Consider the following 16,145-nt stretch of genomic DNA (forward strand, 5'->3'; position numbering starts at 1 on the left):
GCCATTGGCCACTTAACTATTCTCTCTCCCACCCCATCCCACCTCTCTGCATGGTTTGCTGCAGCCAGGACAGACTGAAACACTGATACAACACCCGTCCTGGCTCTTAGAACCTCAGCTCTTTTTCTGTGAAGCAAGAGCACTTTCAGGAAATGTTTCATTCCTCCCCAGTAAGCACTTGTCTTGCTGCTACTGGTCAGTATGTGATGGTTTTCAGGCCAGAACAGGAGATCACACAGCTCCATTGCCACCCACATAACTGTATTCTGGAAGACCCTGACTTGGGTTAAGGAGGGATGAAGCCACACCCTGAATCTCAGACTGGCAAAACACCAAGCTGTGCTAATGGACCAGGGAGAGAAGTAATCATGTGTCTGATATCAGCTTTAAATGAAGCCATTTTGCTCTCTACTTTCTATTGAAAAGCAAGGACCTTTTCAATATGACTGGCTGCACACCTTGTAGCAGTCAAGATGCCAAGACTTAAGAACCTTTAGAGGAACCAGGCAAAAACTTTATGTTGATGGCAGCAGATTTGTGAATACAGGTAAATTACCTCTGGTGGGATGGAAGAGATCAGTGGTATCCCTGAGGGTCTGTGTCAAGGACCCCCAGGATGGCATTGACCCATAGAGCACCACCCCATGCCCACAAGTCTCCTGCCCTCCACCTGCCTCACTTGCTTCTTGGGCATCCAGCTGCCTGACCTGCAGAGCAGCCAGGTTTCAGCACGTGCATCACGCCTGGCTGCAAAGGTAGGAGCCCACATGGCTTGGGGACCCCTCCCCAGAGGATCCCACGTTTGCCCTGACAGGCCCATTTTCCACAGGGTTGTATTGCAGTGAGTGCTACAGAGCCCTGAACAACACCTGCTCTGTCTGCATGGCCCCCCTGAGCTACCCGGACTCTGGGGATGAGGAGATGTGAGCAGAGGGGTGCTGGGAGCCCAGCCAAGCCTGGGGGGCTGCAGTTCACCCTTGCCCTCTCTGCCCCTGCAGGGACTCCAGTGATGAGGAGACACCAGAGCTGTGGCTGGGTGCTGTGCGGGCGCTGCGGGGCCAGGAGCGAGGGCGGCAGCTGCTGCAGCGCATCAAGGACATGATAAAGGGCCAGAGACTCCCCTCCAGAATGCCTGCCCAGCTGTGAGTCCAGCTGGAGGGAAGAGGAAAAGAGCAAGGAGAGTGACATGGGCAGCAGTGAGGTGGCCAACAAGAACAGATTGCTCTGCAGGTGGGGGCCGGCTGTAGGGGTAGCAACGTCCCCTGTCCTCCCCAGCACTGGGGATACTGGTTGCAAAGACTGTGCTCCTCTCTCCCAGCAGGACTTCAACTACCAGCAGCAGGCCAATAACAGTAAAAGGGAGGGCAAAGGCCCAGTGACAGCAGGATAGTGCCATGTGGCAGCAAAAACATGGGTCCAGGTGCTGGGATGTGGCTGGAGCCTCACCAGTGTGGCAGAAGTTGAGAGACACTGGGTGGGGAAGGGTTAGTGAATAAATCACCTGGTCCTCAAGGCACCAGTCCTGGTACTCTGAGCCGGCATCCACCATTCCATGCTGATCCTGACCTTATGATACCCCAGTTCCAAGCTGCCCCTGGCTCCATCCCTGCTGCGACCCCTGCCTCTCAATGCCCCCAGCCCCCATCTCCAGCACCTTGGTGCCACCATCTCCATGCCCACTGTGCCTCTAGCCCCTACAAATCCCTGTCCCCAGCCTTTATGGCGTCCCCATTCCCATCCCTGTGGTGCCCCCAGCCCCGTGCAGACCCCCACCCCTCGATGTCCCTCTCCCCACACATGGCACCCTCTCTCCACCCCTGCAGTGCCCCAGACTCTCAATGTCCCTGTCCCCAGCCCCACAGTGCCCCCAGTTCGATGCTGCTCCAGGGTGGGGGTGCAGAATGGACAGACAGCTGGACACAGGGGAAGTCCCTGCTTCTCCGTTTATTACCAAGCAGCCTTCGTTTAAAAAAAAAAAAACAAAACAAACAGACATACAGACAGGCAGAGGCGGCCCGGAGGGGTGGGGGCCGCCTGCCCATGGTTTGTTTGGTTCCTGACACCAGAGAGGTTCAAGTAGCCGAAAAGGTTCAAGTTCACCATAAGGCACTTTAAAGCCATGACAGGAGCAGAGCCCCCCTGGCCCCATCACCCCTCCCAGCACCCCATGGCAGATGTGGAGGCTGGGCAGCGCTGGTGGTTGGCAGCAGAGGGGCTGTGGGGGGGAATATATTACATCATCTTTTTAAATATAGATAAAACTCTTATTGTAGACAAATAGTGCCGGTCCCCTACACCCCCGGGGAGGCTGAGCCCTGCAGGGGGCATGTGCAAAGGACAGAGGGGTGACCGTGGGGGCCCGGTCACCCCATGGAAGGGGGATCCCACAGGGCCAGGGGATTTCGGAAGGGGGATCCCACAGGGCCAGGGGATTTCGGAAGAGGGAAAGGTCCGGGGGGGGGCCGGGGCTGCCCCGCACCCGGGTGGGCTCACCCGAATAGTGCAACCAAGAGAAAGCAGCCAGGAGTGCAGGGGCGAGGGGAGCTCGCCGGGGAGGGCTGCTCGGAGTGGGGAGGTGGGGACAAGCTATGCACAGCGCAGGGCAGTGCCCCCCCGCCACTAGGGAGAGCATGCGGGGCTCTCCCCACCTGGGGGGAGGCCTTGGTCCATGGGTGCCCCTGCCCGATCCTGGCATCCATGAGGGGTTTGGTGAGGGGACATCCATGTCCCAATCCCCCATCACCCACCTGGACATGACCAGGTGGGCCTGGGAACGGTGGGGGGTGGTAGGGGCCCCCCACCTCCTTGTGCAAATCGGCCGAGGGGAGTTTCCCCCTTTGCATAACTAGGAATGAACCGTGACGGGAAAAACAGGAACAGAAACCCCAGTGGGCACAGCACAGCTCAGCATGGAACAGCATGACACCTGCTGTTGTATCAGCCCTATGCCGTCTCCACCGGCACGGTGTCATCTGGCTGTGGCCCTTCCTCACCCTCCGGCTCCTCTTCTTCCTCCTCGGGCTGCCCTGGAGGCCAGTAGCGGGCAATGGAGAGGCGCAGCCCCTCCAGCCGCCCATTGGAGAGGTCGAGGCTAGGGGGCCCAGCAGGTGGTGGAGGTGGCTCATCACGGCGGCGGCGGCGGGTCCGCACCTCCAGGCAGTTCTGGCCCTTGAGGTGCCGCTGGAGGTGGTCGTCCTTGGCGAAGGCCTTGTGGCAGAGGTAGCACTCATAGGGCCGGGCGCCTGTGTGCAGGTGCATGTGGTTCTTCAGGTCATAGCTGTGCAGGAAGCGGGCACTGCAGTGCTGGCAGGAGTAGGGCCGCTCACCTGTGTGCTTCCGCATATGGATCTTCAGTTTGTCATTCCTGGAGTTGGGACACACAGGGAGATATTGGCACTGAGTAGACGACACGCCATCCAACCACAGCAGGGAGGGCAATGGTGCTGAAAGCCCAACAGCAGGGATGCTCTGCAGGGCACAGGGGTCTGAATGCTTGACAGGACAGGGGACTATTGTATGGCTGCATGGCTGAGATGCAGCTGGCAGGGGGGACGTTGCTGGGTACCCCAGGCTGGTCTGACAGCACTTACATAGTGTGGAAGACTCCCCTGGATCTGCACCACAACCATGTTTGGGCTGTCAGATGAGGTGTTCTGGGTGCCATCAGGTATCAGGCCTTGGTTGATCTGGCAGCACTCACAGAGTACAGAACACCCCATTGACCTGGCTTCACTAGCAGGTGTGGCAGAGGGGCACCACAACAGATGCTACTGGGTACCTTAGGTCAGTCCAGCAGCATTCATGAGGTGCAGAAGACCCCAATAACCCCACAGCACCACAACAGAACTTGCAGGGGATGCCACAGAGGATGCCATCGGGTAACCTGTATTGGTGCAGAGCACTCACAGGGTACAGGAGACCCTCTGAATCTGCACCACACTGGCAGGACTGGCAGAGGGGTGCTGTGCAGCATGCCATCAGGTACCCCAGTTTGGTCTGGCAGCACTCGGGATGCAGAAGACCCCATGAACCATGCCAGGCCTGTGTCCAGGCTCCAGTAGAACTGGCAGGGGGAGTGCCATAGGGGATGTCATTTGGTACATGTCAGGAGGGGAGAGTCCATCCAGTAGCACTCACCGTGTGAATCGGACTCCGCAGACCTGGCAGGCAAAGGGCTTCTCGCCCGTGTGTGTGCGCATGTGGCGAGGCAGTTTGCCAGCACCATGGATGACCTTGTGGCAGACAGGGCACTCCTGGGGCATCTGTGAGCGGCGCTTGCGCACCAGCTTGTCAGGGCTATCCAGCCCAGGTGCCAGCGACTCATGGTGCAGCGAGCTCAGATATGCCATCAGGTCGGGGTCGATAGCATCATCGTCAGAAGCAGCCTCCTCAGGGGACAGGGGGGGCTGGTAGGGGAAGGGGAAGGAGTGTGGGGGCAGCTCCTCCTCTTCAGGCAGCTCAAAGCTGTCATAGGGCAGGGGCAGCTCCTCAGGCAGAGGGGGTGAGGGCAGCTGGGAGGGCGGTGGGGGGCTGCCAGAGCCCTCAGCCTCAGTGGGTGGCTCCTCGGCATGGTTGTTGAGCCGGGCACCACGGGCTTGCAGGAACTTGCGGGTCTTCTTGCTGCGGCGGGGGGCGGGGCGGGGGGGTGGTGGGGCAGGCACCTCACTCTCAGGGACGGTGGAGAAAGCCTCCAGGTAGCGGCGGGCACGTTCACAGTCGCCATCATCGGGGCCAGGTGCCTCCAGCCCACTGCCCTGCAGGATCTCCACACAGGCAGCAATGACACAGGGAATCTCCAGTAGCCGGGCAGCACGCAGCACCTCGCCCATATTGGCACTGCTTATGGTCAGCGTGGCTGTGTAAGCAAATTCCAACAGTGCACCCAGTGCCTCTGGCCCCACAAAGTCCAGCTCACAGACCTCCTGCCCTGGCCCTGGCCCTGCAAAGAGCTTCTTGAAATAGCGGCTGGAGGCAGCCAGGACAGCACGGTGGGTGCGGTACTCCAGCCCCTGCGTCTTGATGGTGACATCGCAGAGCAGCCCCAGCTGTCGTTGCTCGTTCAGGCAGCTCAGCAGCTCACTGCTGTGCTCAGGGAAGGGGATGCCAATGAGGTCATCTTCTGGGCTGGCCATTGTCCTCACCTGCAGGAAGGATAGGATGCTGCCTGACTGATAGGAGAACAATCTGGGAGAAAGCACTTGGAAGAAACATTGAAGCCGGAGCATCACTGTCATGAAGCCAGGGCACCAGGAACCTTCCATGTACATGCTGGGTGGCACTGGGGTTTCAGTGGGACACTAAACTGGGGCAGGCTTGGGGCCTGCGGTCTGCCCTCAGTTCCCTCCATGCTATGTAAAGGTTGGCGGGCACAGGCCCCCCACCACAGGCCCCCACGCTTCCTCCACTACCACTAGCACCCAGCCGCCTGCATCACCACAGCAAAGGGGGAAATCTCAGCATGGTGCCTTTGAACAGCACCAAGGTGCAGCACTTCCTGTACCAGCCCACCCACAATCCCCCCAGCCCACTGTCATGGCCAGGTGCAGCCACTGGCTCCCAGCCACCCCATCCTGGGAACGTGGGCCTCACTGGCAGGCACGGGTGGGCGGGTGAATGCTGGGAAGAGCACCTTGGGGGCCACCCCATAGAGCCCAGCTGGGCTGGGAACAGGGGCCACACTTCCTGCCATTGCAGATTAGATCAGCACCCGTGCCACCGGTTCCTGCCCCCGCTCCTGGTCGGGACTGGGCCCCCTCCCTCCTCCCGTGCCCCAGCCCGGGGCCACTCCTCGCCCAGCCAAGCCCAGCCTGCGCCAGTCAGGCCTTTCCCACGCTGCGGCTGGCAGAGCTTGGCCTCAGCCCTACACCCAGCACTGCTCACACTCCTACTGTGGTCCCCATGGTGCACCACCAGAGATTCAATGTTCCTGTGCAGCCAGCACAGGTGGGAAGGAGGAGTCCATGACCCTCACAACTTGCAGGCAGGGTGCAGGCAGTAGTAGCAGCTCCAGGGCTGCAACCCGTCCTGTGACACCATGCCCAGCTATGGCACTTGCAGCCAGCCAGGCTGCTGGGTGACACTAGCACCGCTGGGTGACAATAGGATGGGAGTTGAGCAACTGCAGCCTGGCGGAGGCAGGGGTGGGTACCACCTCTGGACTGTGGCTCTTGGTGCTGCCAGAGTTGTGCTAGGCCAAGCCAAGCCATGGTGGACAGTGGCATGTGGCACTGGCCATCGCCAAACCATGCCAGGCAACACTGAGCTATGCCAGGCCCATCCATCCCAAACCCACCATGCCGTGCCAAGCCACACTGTGCCGTCGGCAGGCGGGCGTGGGGGACGTGCCCCCTCTTGCCCATGGAGGGGCGGCGCGGCTGACAGCCCCCGGCACAGGGGCCCATCCCCAAGCCAGCCGCTCCCTGCACTTGGGTGGCTGCCAGCTGGGGCTGCCTCGGCAGGCAGCTGGGAACGGCCCCGGAGCAACCGGCTGCGGAGCCGCCCCAGCCGCTGCTAAGCAGGCCCGACCGGCATGGCAGGCGGCAACCGCCCCTGAAACTGGGAGCCAAGCAGTGCCGACCGCCTGGGATGCTGGCGCCAGCACCCATGGCCAAGCCCCCCTCCTTGGCAGAAGCCCATCCCACCACTGGTTGAAGTCCCCTCTGCCTGCTGAGGTGGGGGTGATCGGATTAGGGGTGATTAAACCATCAGTGCCCTGGGAGCCAACAGGCAGTGACAACCCCCAGTGGGATTAGGCAGGATTAGCTACAGGGGCAGGATTAAGCAGGGGGGCAAGTACCCCATGCCACAGCTTGGGCAGCTGGAGAGGGATGACAGGGATGGGGCACCTGCCAAGGGTGGCCCAGAGCCCCACAGACCCCCAGAACTGTCACAGGCAATGGTCACAGGGTAGAGTGGCACTGTGTCCTCCAACACAGCCTCCCTTCTGCCTTGATCCCCACAGCACCTCCAGCCTCACAAGACATGGAAACAGGACACTCACAAAGACTGATGGTGCCCATTTGGCATGTACCTGTGGGGGTGTCTGGGTGCAGGGCAGCAGCTGAGACCCTGTCATATCCGAGAAGGTGGCAGGGTGCTCTGAGGGATGGGCACAGGCACCAGCCTCACCATCTCACAGTGCAAATGGACATAGCCTCAGTGCTGCCAATGCCACAGAAACCGCCAGCAGAGGTCTGGTAGGGACCTCTAAGGGAGTTGGAACCCCTGTGAGCAGCCACAGGACTCGATGCAAGCAGACATAGCTGCAGGGCTGGGGCAGGGTAGGGGTGAGGTACAGGAGGTGACAGGAGGGGGATTTTCCATCGCACCAAACCGCCCGTTACGGCTCCTTTGCTGACACCCCCACCCCCCGCACATCCTCCTCACTGGAGTGAAGTCACATGCTGAGCGGGTGCTGCCGTCGAGGAGATCACTGCAGTGATAAGGAAATAGCAGAGGACGAGGTGTGAGGGGACTGGAGCCGCCCCCGGGCCCCCAGCATTCCCTGGCTGGTTCTGGACATGATGCCTGGGAGGGAGCAGGCGGTGATGCCCATGTCTTCGCCATGCCAGAGCTTTCTCAGTTACATCAATGCTGTGGCTGGGCCCATTTCGGCTGCAGCAGCTGAACTGGACTGAGGAAAGGGGGAGTTGCTCCCCACGTTGAGCTGGTTCCCATGCAGGACAGGTGGCAGCAGGAACAATGTCTGCCCGGGTCACCCTGACATCCCTCTACCAGCCCATGCTGCCTGGAACAACCGTGGCCAGGCTCCACCCACCTGCCAGCTCCCTTCATTCTAGGGGTCTAGCCACCCAGGCAGAGCCATGGACAGTGGGGTGAGGCCCCTGCAGCACCCATCCTGCATGAGGATAGGCTGTGTCCCATGCCACCAAGCTGGGATGGCACAGTGCATGAGGGCACAATGTCAGCCTGCACTGAGCACTGGGCCATGGCTTGGGGACGGTAGGAGTTGTGAGGTGGAAAGGGATGTCTAGGGGGGATCTCCCAACCTGTTCCCCCATGGGGAAGGAGGGCAGAGGTCCTGGGGAGGACAGTCCTCATCCTGGGCTGCTGCCAAGTGCTCCTGCTTTTGGTCACAAGAGTCCCTGTCAAGGGACTTCACAGCCCCACTGGGGAGAATGAGTCACCCAGGAAGGGGAGCACAGTGCAGAGTCACCCTGGCTACTCACCCCATGGGGGTCCCTCACCCTTTGGAAACCAGGACATGAACCCAGGAGTCTGGGCTGTGCAAGTCCCCCTCCCTGCTAATGCCCTGTCTGAAGCCAGCTGGGAGCAGCAGTGGCCCTTGTGCCAATGGCCACAGTGTGGAGGGTGGTGTGGCTGTAGGGCAGGGGCTGTGCAGCTGCTCTGTCTGCCCGGCAGGGAAGGTGGTGGCTGGGGTCTAGCTCAGCTGGTAACCCTATAGCAAGCACATGCCAGGGGTCCCATTGCTGGAGGAAGCGGGGAAAGCAGCACTGCTCTTTGAAAGAAGAAAAGAACGCGTTGAGACAAAAGGAAATGGTTTGGACCTGAAAGAGGATAAACAGTCCCCCACCCCACAGCACTGAGAGTGAGCCCCCTGGCTCCCTGATACTGGTCAGCTCACCCACAGAGTTCCCAGGCAGAGCTGTGTGCTGTGCAATCATGGGACATTAGCCACTGGCACTGAGAAGGGGTTGGAGTGCTGTGGACCAAGGCTGCCTCAGCGCCGAGCCAGCACTGCACCTGGGGCCCAGTGCCAGCCCAGCATGATAGCTGCCATGGAGGCTGGGCACGGGGCATCCCTGTTACGGTGGAGCAGGACTAGCGATGTTGCCAGAGCCACTCCTGGCATCCGTGTCAGGGACAAGAAGCAAAGTCCCCATGCCACCCATCCAACCTGTTCGCACTGTGCTGGCATCCTGGCTCCTCCTGTTGCCAAAACCTACCCCACTGTCACATCCAGCTGCCTGGCATTACCACTATAGGGTGTAGGCCCTGCTCTGCTAAACCAAAGTGACCCAGATCTTGCCACTCGTCCCTTCCCATCCCATCCTATCCCATCCCATCCCGTCCCATCCTGTCCCGTCCCATCCCACCAGTAGCAAGGGTGGTGTAGGGCTCAGGCAACACGAACATCCCACAGCTTGCTGGTGCCAAAGCAGCTGGCCCAGACCTCCAAGTGCCCAGTGGTACCACACTGGGTCCCCACCACCCTAGCAACTTCCTTCACCGTACCAGCCAGTTATGGCAGGGTGGGTGTGTAGCTCACCTGCCCCGTGTCCTGGAGTGGCTCAGCGCTGCGTCGCGGCCAGGCTGGCGGCCCGCGAGTGGCAGGGAGGGGAAGGCAGGGTGCTGTGTGAACTTGGCCCCGCTCCCCGCTGCACTTGAGCTCAGGATCCCACCTCAAAAGGAGTTGACGCCCACACCCCGGGTCACGCACCTCCCAGCCCCGCTTCCCAGAACACACACACCATTAACTCTTTACGGTTGGTACTGCACCGTGGGGCGCCAACCCGGAACCACGCAGGGGCATCCCCTGGCCCAGTCCCACAAAAGAAAATTCTCAGTACAGCCAGGACAGGCACCTCACACCATAAGTATGTCTTTCCTACCACTAGCATTGTCTCCAAGCCGTCTGCCCCCACCCCCCATGCCGAGGCATCATACAGGCCCTCACCTTCTCCTCTGCCCCAAGGCAGGGCGCTGGGTGCTCGCCACTGGCCATGGCCAGCCTGGCTGAGCTGGGAGGGCGCCTGCGCTTGGTGGAAGCAGGGCAGGACTCGGTGCAGCATGCTGCAGCCTGCCCAGCCAGCCCTGGAACCACCCCCTGGTCCTATGGATTCCTGTCCTGTTCTACCCTTGGAGAGGGTTCCTCAGGTGCCATGGGGAATGTGGGAAGCAGTGACAGCCCAGCTGGACTGTGCTGCCTGATCCCCTCCACTCCCTGGGCAGGGGCACTCATGGGCTCCCTGGCCAGGCTGCAGATTCACGCAATCCCCCCATAATTACACCCTCCATGTCCCCAGCTAAACAGCAATTAGCAGCCCAGAGAGCGCGCCCCACACCCCACCACCAGTACCAGCACCCGCCCAGGCCACCCACGCCAGACCGGTCAGGGGCACCTGCACTGCAGCACCCTGACATGGCCCCAGATAGGCTCCAGACACCATGTTGGTGCCGTCTGTAGTAGGAGGCCAGGCAGAAAGGGGAAGAGCCCTATACCAGCTGGACAGCAAAGGGCCTCTGGCCCAGCCCCAGCAATGCTGACGGAAAGACCTGGGTTGTGCAAGAGCCCATAGGCAGGCACCGGAGACAGCAGGTGGGCAGAGGGGCACTGACAGTGTGCCCTCCATGGTATCCCACCTCTCCCATCACTGTGGACCATGTGCTAGGCAGGAGCCAGCTATGGGACCACAAGTCGCCCAGTGCCCAGAGTGCAGGCAGTGCACAACCAGTGGCAGCAGAACTGTGGGCAGCGTTGCCCACCACACTGACACGATGCTCGAGGCTGACCAGCTGCCCCAGTGGGGGGCATAAATGAGGGCAGAGCCCTGGACAGCATCTGTGAGTGGGAAGGAAGGAGGACGGGAGAGAAGGAGGAGGGTTGTGGCACCTGCTGCCAACCCTTCCCCTGCCCTTTGTTCCCCATAAAGAAGGGGAATGGCGCCAGTCCCCCCTGGCCCAGGTGTGCCAGGTGCTAAGGGCGGGAGATAAGGTGGGTGAGGCGGGCAGGGAGGGGCCTGGCACGGCATGGGCATGCAGCCCTGAGTCAGGGTTCCTACTGGTGGCCAGGATGGGGTGAGTCACTGTGGCCCCCCCACCCTGGGGGTGTTGCAACCACCCAGGCGCTGGCCACAAACTGCTGCTCGCCCTGGCTGGGGGGCATTGGGCTGCCTACCTGGGGGCCAGGTGGCGAGGTACTGGCCTTCGAGGAAGATGGGCTAACCTCCATCCATCCATCCATCCATCCATCCATCCATCCATCCATCCATCCATCCTCCTCCAAGCTCCACCCTTGCCTTGGCCAGTGGCACCCTGACTAGTGTCACCAGTGATGGGACATGGCCTCATCCCAGCTCCTCTTCCAATAGCAGGATGGGCAACCCCATCTCCTGCATCACCTCCTGACACAGAGCAGCACCCTGACCTGCTGGGGCATGGCGTGCCATGGCTACATGCTTGCCCAGGACAGCTTTGGGCAGAGGCATGTGGCCTCTGTGTTGGAGGGAGGGAGGGAGGCAGGAAGGCAGGAAGGCAGGCAGGGAGGCAGGCAAGAAGGCAGGCAGGGAGGCAGGCAGGGAGGCAGGAAGGCAGGCAGGAAGGCAGGAAGGCAGGAAGGCAGGAAGGCAGGAAGGCAGGAAGGCAGGAAGGAAGGAAGGAAGGAAGGAAGGAAGGAAGGAAGGAAGGAAGGAAGGAAGGAAGGAAGGAAGGAAGGAAAGAAGGAAGGAAGGAAGGAAGGAAGGAAGGAAGGAAGGAAGGAAGGAAGGAAGGAAGGAAGGAAGGAAGGAAGGAAGGAAGGAACTCCGCCAGCCACCAGCCTGGGAGGACAGACAGGCTCACCTACAATTGGGTTTGTTCACTGGCCCCAGGATGAGCTGTCTCTGCAGTTGCTGGCCCTGCAGGACAGTCACGGGAACCCCTTGGAGGGCAGCCAGACCCCCTGGGTCCTACTGTGCTGCACGGCCCCAAGGGGCCCCCCCAGCTGGTGGCACCTCCTACTCAATCTGCAGGGTTCATGTCCTCACCAGCACCTCGAGGACTGAGCATCGCCAGTGGCACAGGCTGGGGCCCAGTGCTCCATCCTGGCATCAGGGTGGTGCTGGTCCTGGTGGAGTCACCTGGCAAGGACAGTGCCAGCCCACAGCCCCCCCTCCACACCCTCCAAAATAGCCCAGCTTCCGCCCCCACAGCAGCTGCCTGCTGCCAGCTCCCCGCTGCCCACAGCTGATCCCAGTGAGGGAAGGGGGGCAGGCGATTCTAATCCCCCCCCCCCCGCCCCGGAGCCCACAGTGAGGCCATGCCTGCCACAATCACTCCACATAGCGCCACTGATGAGACCCCAGACAGCCCTGCACTAAGGGGAGGGCAATGGCCCCATGGCTCCACAGTGGAGCAGGCATGGGAAGCCTCTGTGGAACCCCTCTGTGGGACATGGGCTATCCCCAAGGCCCACCATGATGTCTGCACCACACCAGCTGCCTTGTGACACCCAAGCAGGACACAGGAGTCCCTTTCCTTCTCTTCCCTGGCCCTGCAGTGGGGCTGACGATCCTCCTGTCCACCCTTGCTATGGCTCCAAGCTCTGTGCCCTGACAGTTGCCCATGAGAGGGGAATCCGAGCAAAGTTGGTGGGGTGCCACTGTACCCAACAAATGTCAGCCAACACAGCCACACTCTCCACCCTGCTGGTGTTCAGTGTAGGCAGTGCCTGGCACCCATCCTGCCCGGGAGCCAGTGCCTTGTGGCAGGACCCCCTCACCCCCTACCCACTCCAGCTGCAGCCTATGGGGCCTGGGGACATGACAGAGACAGCTGGGCAGAGTGGAGCACGCAGTGCAGCCAAGGCTGCCAGGAGAGGCCAGAGCTCGCCTGACCTACTTCTCTTTCCGCATCACCTGCTTTCATTTTCCCTCACCCTGGCTGGTCCCCCTGCCTGCCCATGGCTCCATCAAGTCATGCCACCAACTCTGGGGTACAAGCCACCCAGGCACCACAGCTCCCACTGCATCATCCTGCATGTCAATTGACCTCCCCAGCCCTGGGCACAGCCGGGTGCACTGAAGGTCACTGGCCACAGCCTTGGCACCCCCACCCCCCCGCCTGCATGGCTACCCAAGAACCATCTTCCTGGCACGGAGCGAGTTTGACGGGTCTCAGCTCAGCCCAGCCCCTCACCTGGTCCTCTGACCGCCCTGGGGCTTGCTGGGGTGTGGACATGCAGCTCTCAGGGCATGTCAGGGACGCCAGTGTTGCCACGGGGAGTCAGGCGGGCGCCAATCCTCCAGACGGGGCGGCCGCTCCCACCGGCACCCTGCCGGCTCCCGCCGTGGAGTTACCATGGGAAGGCAGTGGTGGTGGCGCAGGGGGAGCGCAGGCTCCCAGGGGCTCCCGCCAGCAGCCCACACGCTGCCAGGAGAGATTTCTTCCTGGTTTCATCATCCGCTGCCTGCCCTGAAGGAGAAGTTCTGCTCCACGCATGGGGCAGCAGCCACCCTCCGAGGGCTGGGGTGCAGCAGGGGCTGCGCTGGTCCCGCACGCCCTGCTGTGCCCACTCTCCGCCCCCATGTGCTCAGGCCTGTCGCGCTCGTGCCACGTGTGCACTGAGGGTGCACGGCACCAGCTGGCAGAGCCGTGCTGCCACAGCCTCGGGCTCAGCACCGCAGCGCTGAGGGCAGCCTGCGCCCAGGCAGGGGGTCTTGGACGGTATCCACGACCCAACGCTGATATGCCACACACACACACCCACACCCACACCCACACACACCTGTCACCTCCCTATGCTCACCTCTGCACCCGCCCCCGGCATGGGGACTCCCAGCCCTGCTGCCCCACACTCTCCGCTATGCCAGAGTTTGCCCTTCTCCATTGCGCCCACTTTAAGTCACCGAGCTCAGTCCCTCCCTCCGCACCCAGCACCAGCATCACCACTGAAGCCTTGAGTCGCTGCAGTTGCGGTGTGCCTCCGGTAGTGCCGGTTGGATCCAATCCTGCTCCCCATTCCTACTAGCCCAGGTGTGGTGGGGGAAAGCGAGGTACGGTGCGACTCACCCCAAGACAAAACTGGCACTGTGTCCCCTCGCCAAGCGAACGCAGCCACGGATCGAGGGCGGCTGTGGCCCAAGAAGTGGATCTGCTCCGGCAGGAGGGTAAATACCGCACCCCGCCCCGGGCAAACAGCGGCCGGGGGCAGCCAGCCAGGGGGACGAGGACAGGTACGGCAGGGCTGGGCGCACAGGGCAGAGTCCACCGGTGCTTGGCAGGTGCTACCACGACACCGATCCCAGTGGGGACCACTGCACAGCCAAGCAGTGAAGCACCCACTGCTGCTGCCAGTGTGCCAGGTCCGGGGCTCACCAGCGTGGCAGAGCCTTCTGGGACACTGGGATACCCTCCAACTCTACCAATACTGGTGCAGAAGGGGTTCCCTGAGTTGCCTTCTTCCCCTAACGGTGCCGTCCCTACCCGGTGCACCAGGCATGCCGCCAAGCTGCTCACCAGGTTAGGAAGGGGGGGGTGGCAGCACCTAGTCACCCGTGAGAGAGAGACCTGCGGGGACCCCGGCTGGATGGAGCAGCACCGCAACAGGACCACAGCGGAACCTTGGCAGCCGCCCCGGCACGCAACGGGGACCTACCGATGTCACAGATTTCCCGCAGCCCCGTGCGCGCAGGGACCAGGAACAGCCCACGAGTGACACCCCCCGCCCCACGGGCGACGTACCCACCGGCTCCGGTGGCGGGCGGGGACAGAGGTGCTGTGCAGTGATCTGCGTGCCAACCCTATCCACCCGCTGCCCGCAGCATCCCAAATCAACGCGACTCACCGCAACCGGGCGGCAAAAGCGGTTGCCACACCGGTCCACGTCCCGATCCCGCTGCTGGTGGGTCGGTACCTCCGCTCAACCCCCGCCGATGGGTCTGTCCGCTCCCACCCACCGCCGCTCACCTGCGCGCCCCGCCCGAGCCACAGACCGGTCCCGGAGCCACAGCCCCGCCTCCGCCTTCACCTGCCGCCGCCGTGCCCCGCCCGCCCCCCGGCCACTGCCACTGCCGCCGCCGCCCCCGCCGCCGCCGGGGCTCCAGGAGGCGCCCGCCCCCGCCTGTTCATTGGGCAGTGCGCCGGCGGTCCGCGTCTGATTGGTGGGATGCCCCGCCCATCATCTCCGCCACACCCCCCCTCGGGAGGGCGGGGGTCTTGCGGGCCCCTGTGACCGGGGTGCGCGGGTGGGGGGCAGCTGAGTCAGAGGCGGGTAACGGGATTGGGCGGGGGTCGGCCCCCGGCCTGGGGAGGAGAGCACGAGACGGCCCCGGTGCGGCCCCACGGGCGCCGAGTGCGGTGCCAGGCGCCGAGCGCGCCCCGCCCGCTGCGGCCGCCGAGTGCCGGGGCCGGCACGGCACTGCCCGCTCCGCCCCGCGGACACGGGGGGCGGGGAAGCGGGCATGGGGGGAATAAGAATCGAGAAGTGTGCACCGAGGGAGAGTTTCGAGTGCCAGGCACGGGAAACCGTGCATAGGGTGAGGTAGGGGGATGGAGAGCCGGGGCCGAGAAGCGGGCACCGGGGTACTGGAGTGCCGGGCACGGGAGGATGGAGAGCTGGACACGGAGAACGTGGCACGGCGAGGTGCCGGGCGCCGGGCAGGCGAGGGCGCGGAGGGGCGAGGCGCGGGGAGCAGTCCCCTGTTCTCGGCGGCGCTGGAGCGGGGTGCGGCGGCCCCCAGCGGGGTAGCTCCTTCGCAGGTGCCTGGGCGCGGGCCCCGCACAACCTGTTTGGCCACTGCCGGCTCAGGGAGGCAGCGACGGCCCCGGGGCTCACCTCGGCTCACCCCGGCCCCCCCGCGCCTGGCTCAGAGCGCGGCCACTGCCCGGCGCTAGCGGAAAGTGTGAGAAGCCACCGCCGTTCCGGGCTGCCAAGGCAAACACGGCCCCGAGCAGACGTTATGTCAGTGGGTGGGGGGGCCGCGCCGGGGACGAGAACAGGACCCCCACCCCTTCGCCAGGTCCTGGTACGGGGCACCTGCCACCGCACCTCTCCCAGCCGCCCGCTTCGCTCACCCCAGCTCCCTCCCTCTGACCGTACACCTGCATCCCCGTCGAGGGTACCGGCCTGGCCCGCCAGGCTCCGGGCTTCCGCGGAGCGAAGGGGGGAATCCGCAGAACGACCGCAGCGGACCCTCCGCGCCGCTGCCACCGACCCCCGACTCCATCGCTCCCCGCCCGTCCCCTCGGGCCACGGTTCGACATAGCCGCTGCGCTCTGCCACTGCCTGTGGCTGTGCTCCCGGCGTCTCTGTCTCCCTGCTTGCCCCGAGGCGACGCCGACGGTGCGGTCGCGCTCACCTCTCGCGGCGGGGCCAAGACCGGGGCCGGGCGGGGGCCGCGGGCTCAGCCGGGCCGGCGGCGTGGCAGGAAGGACCGGGTGGTCATCGCGGCCCGCGGCAGCTGCCT

The 16,145-nt window shown here is 63.2% G+C and overlaps 1 protein-coding gene across 8 annotated transcripts; it reads right to left on the reverse strand.

The window, feature by feature from the left end:
* Window positions 1–1,929: 1,929 nt before the first annotated feature.
* Window positions 1,930–16,137, reverse strand: ZBTB7B (zinc finger and BTB domain containing 7B). Of its 8 annotated transcripts, none has more exons than XM_088068535.1 (3): window positions 16,038–16,137; window positions 4,138–5,141; window positions 1,930–3,364 (listed from the first exon to the last, which is right to left on the reverse strand). In XM_088068535.1, the coding sequence occupies exons 2-3, from the start codon at window positions 5,130–5,132 to the stop codon at window positions 2,944–2,946; spliced, it is 1,416 nt and encodes a 471-aa protein (XP_087924661.1). In that variant the 5' UTR covers window positions 5,133–5,141; window positions 16,038–16,137; the 3' UTR covers window positions 1,930–2,943. The 8 variants fall into 8 exon arrangements, with proteins under 8 accessions (XP_087924661.1, XP_087924657.1, XP_014116405.2 ...); XM_088068531.1 differs by lacking the exon at window positions 16,038–16,137 and adding an exon at window positions 14,647–14,754; XM_014260930.2 differs by lacking the exon at window positions 16,038–16,137 and adding an exon at window positions 14,525–14,655.
* Window positions 16,138–16,145: the final 8 nt, after the last annotated feature.

Source organism: Pseudopodoces humilis, chromosome 31 (assembly GCF_049639895.1).
Source record: "Pseudopodoces humilis isolate 2021_Gansu_Grassland_sample_001 chromosome 31, ASM4963989v1, whole genome shotgun sequence".
In the NCBI taxonomy this organism is placed as follows: Eukaryota; Metazoa; Chordata; class Aves; order Passeriformes; family Paridae; genus Pseudopodoces; species Pseudopodoces humilis.

What these genes read in the sequence shown, in the direction of transcription:
- ZBTB7B (XM_088068530.1), bottom strand. Translation starts at nt 12,918, where the DNA reads ATGTCCACACCCCAGCAAGCCCCAGGGCGGTCAGAGGACCAG. An exon ending in CAGGGCGGTCAGAGGACCAG is followed by an intron (nt 5,142 to 12,876) that starts GTGAGGGGCTGG and finishes TCCTTCCTGCAG; the next exon opens with GTGAGGACAATGGCCAGCCC. An exon ending in TGCGGAGTCCGATTCACACG is followed by an intron (nt 3,365 to 4,137) that starts GTGAGTGCTACT and finishes TCCCAACTCCAG; the next exon opens with GAATGACAAACTGAAGATCC.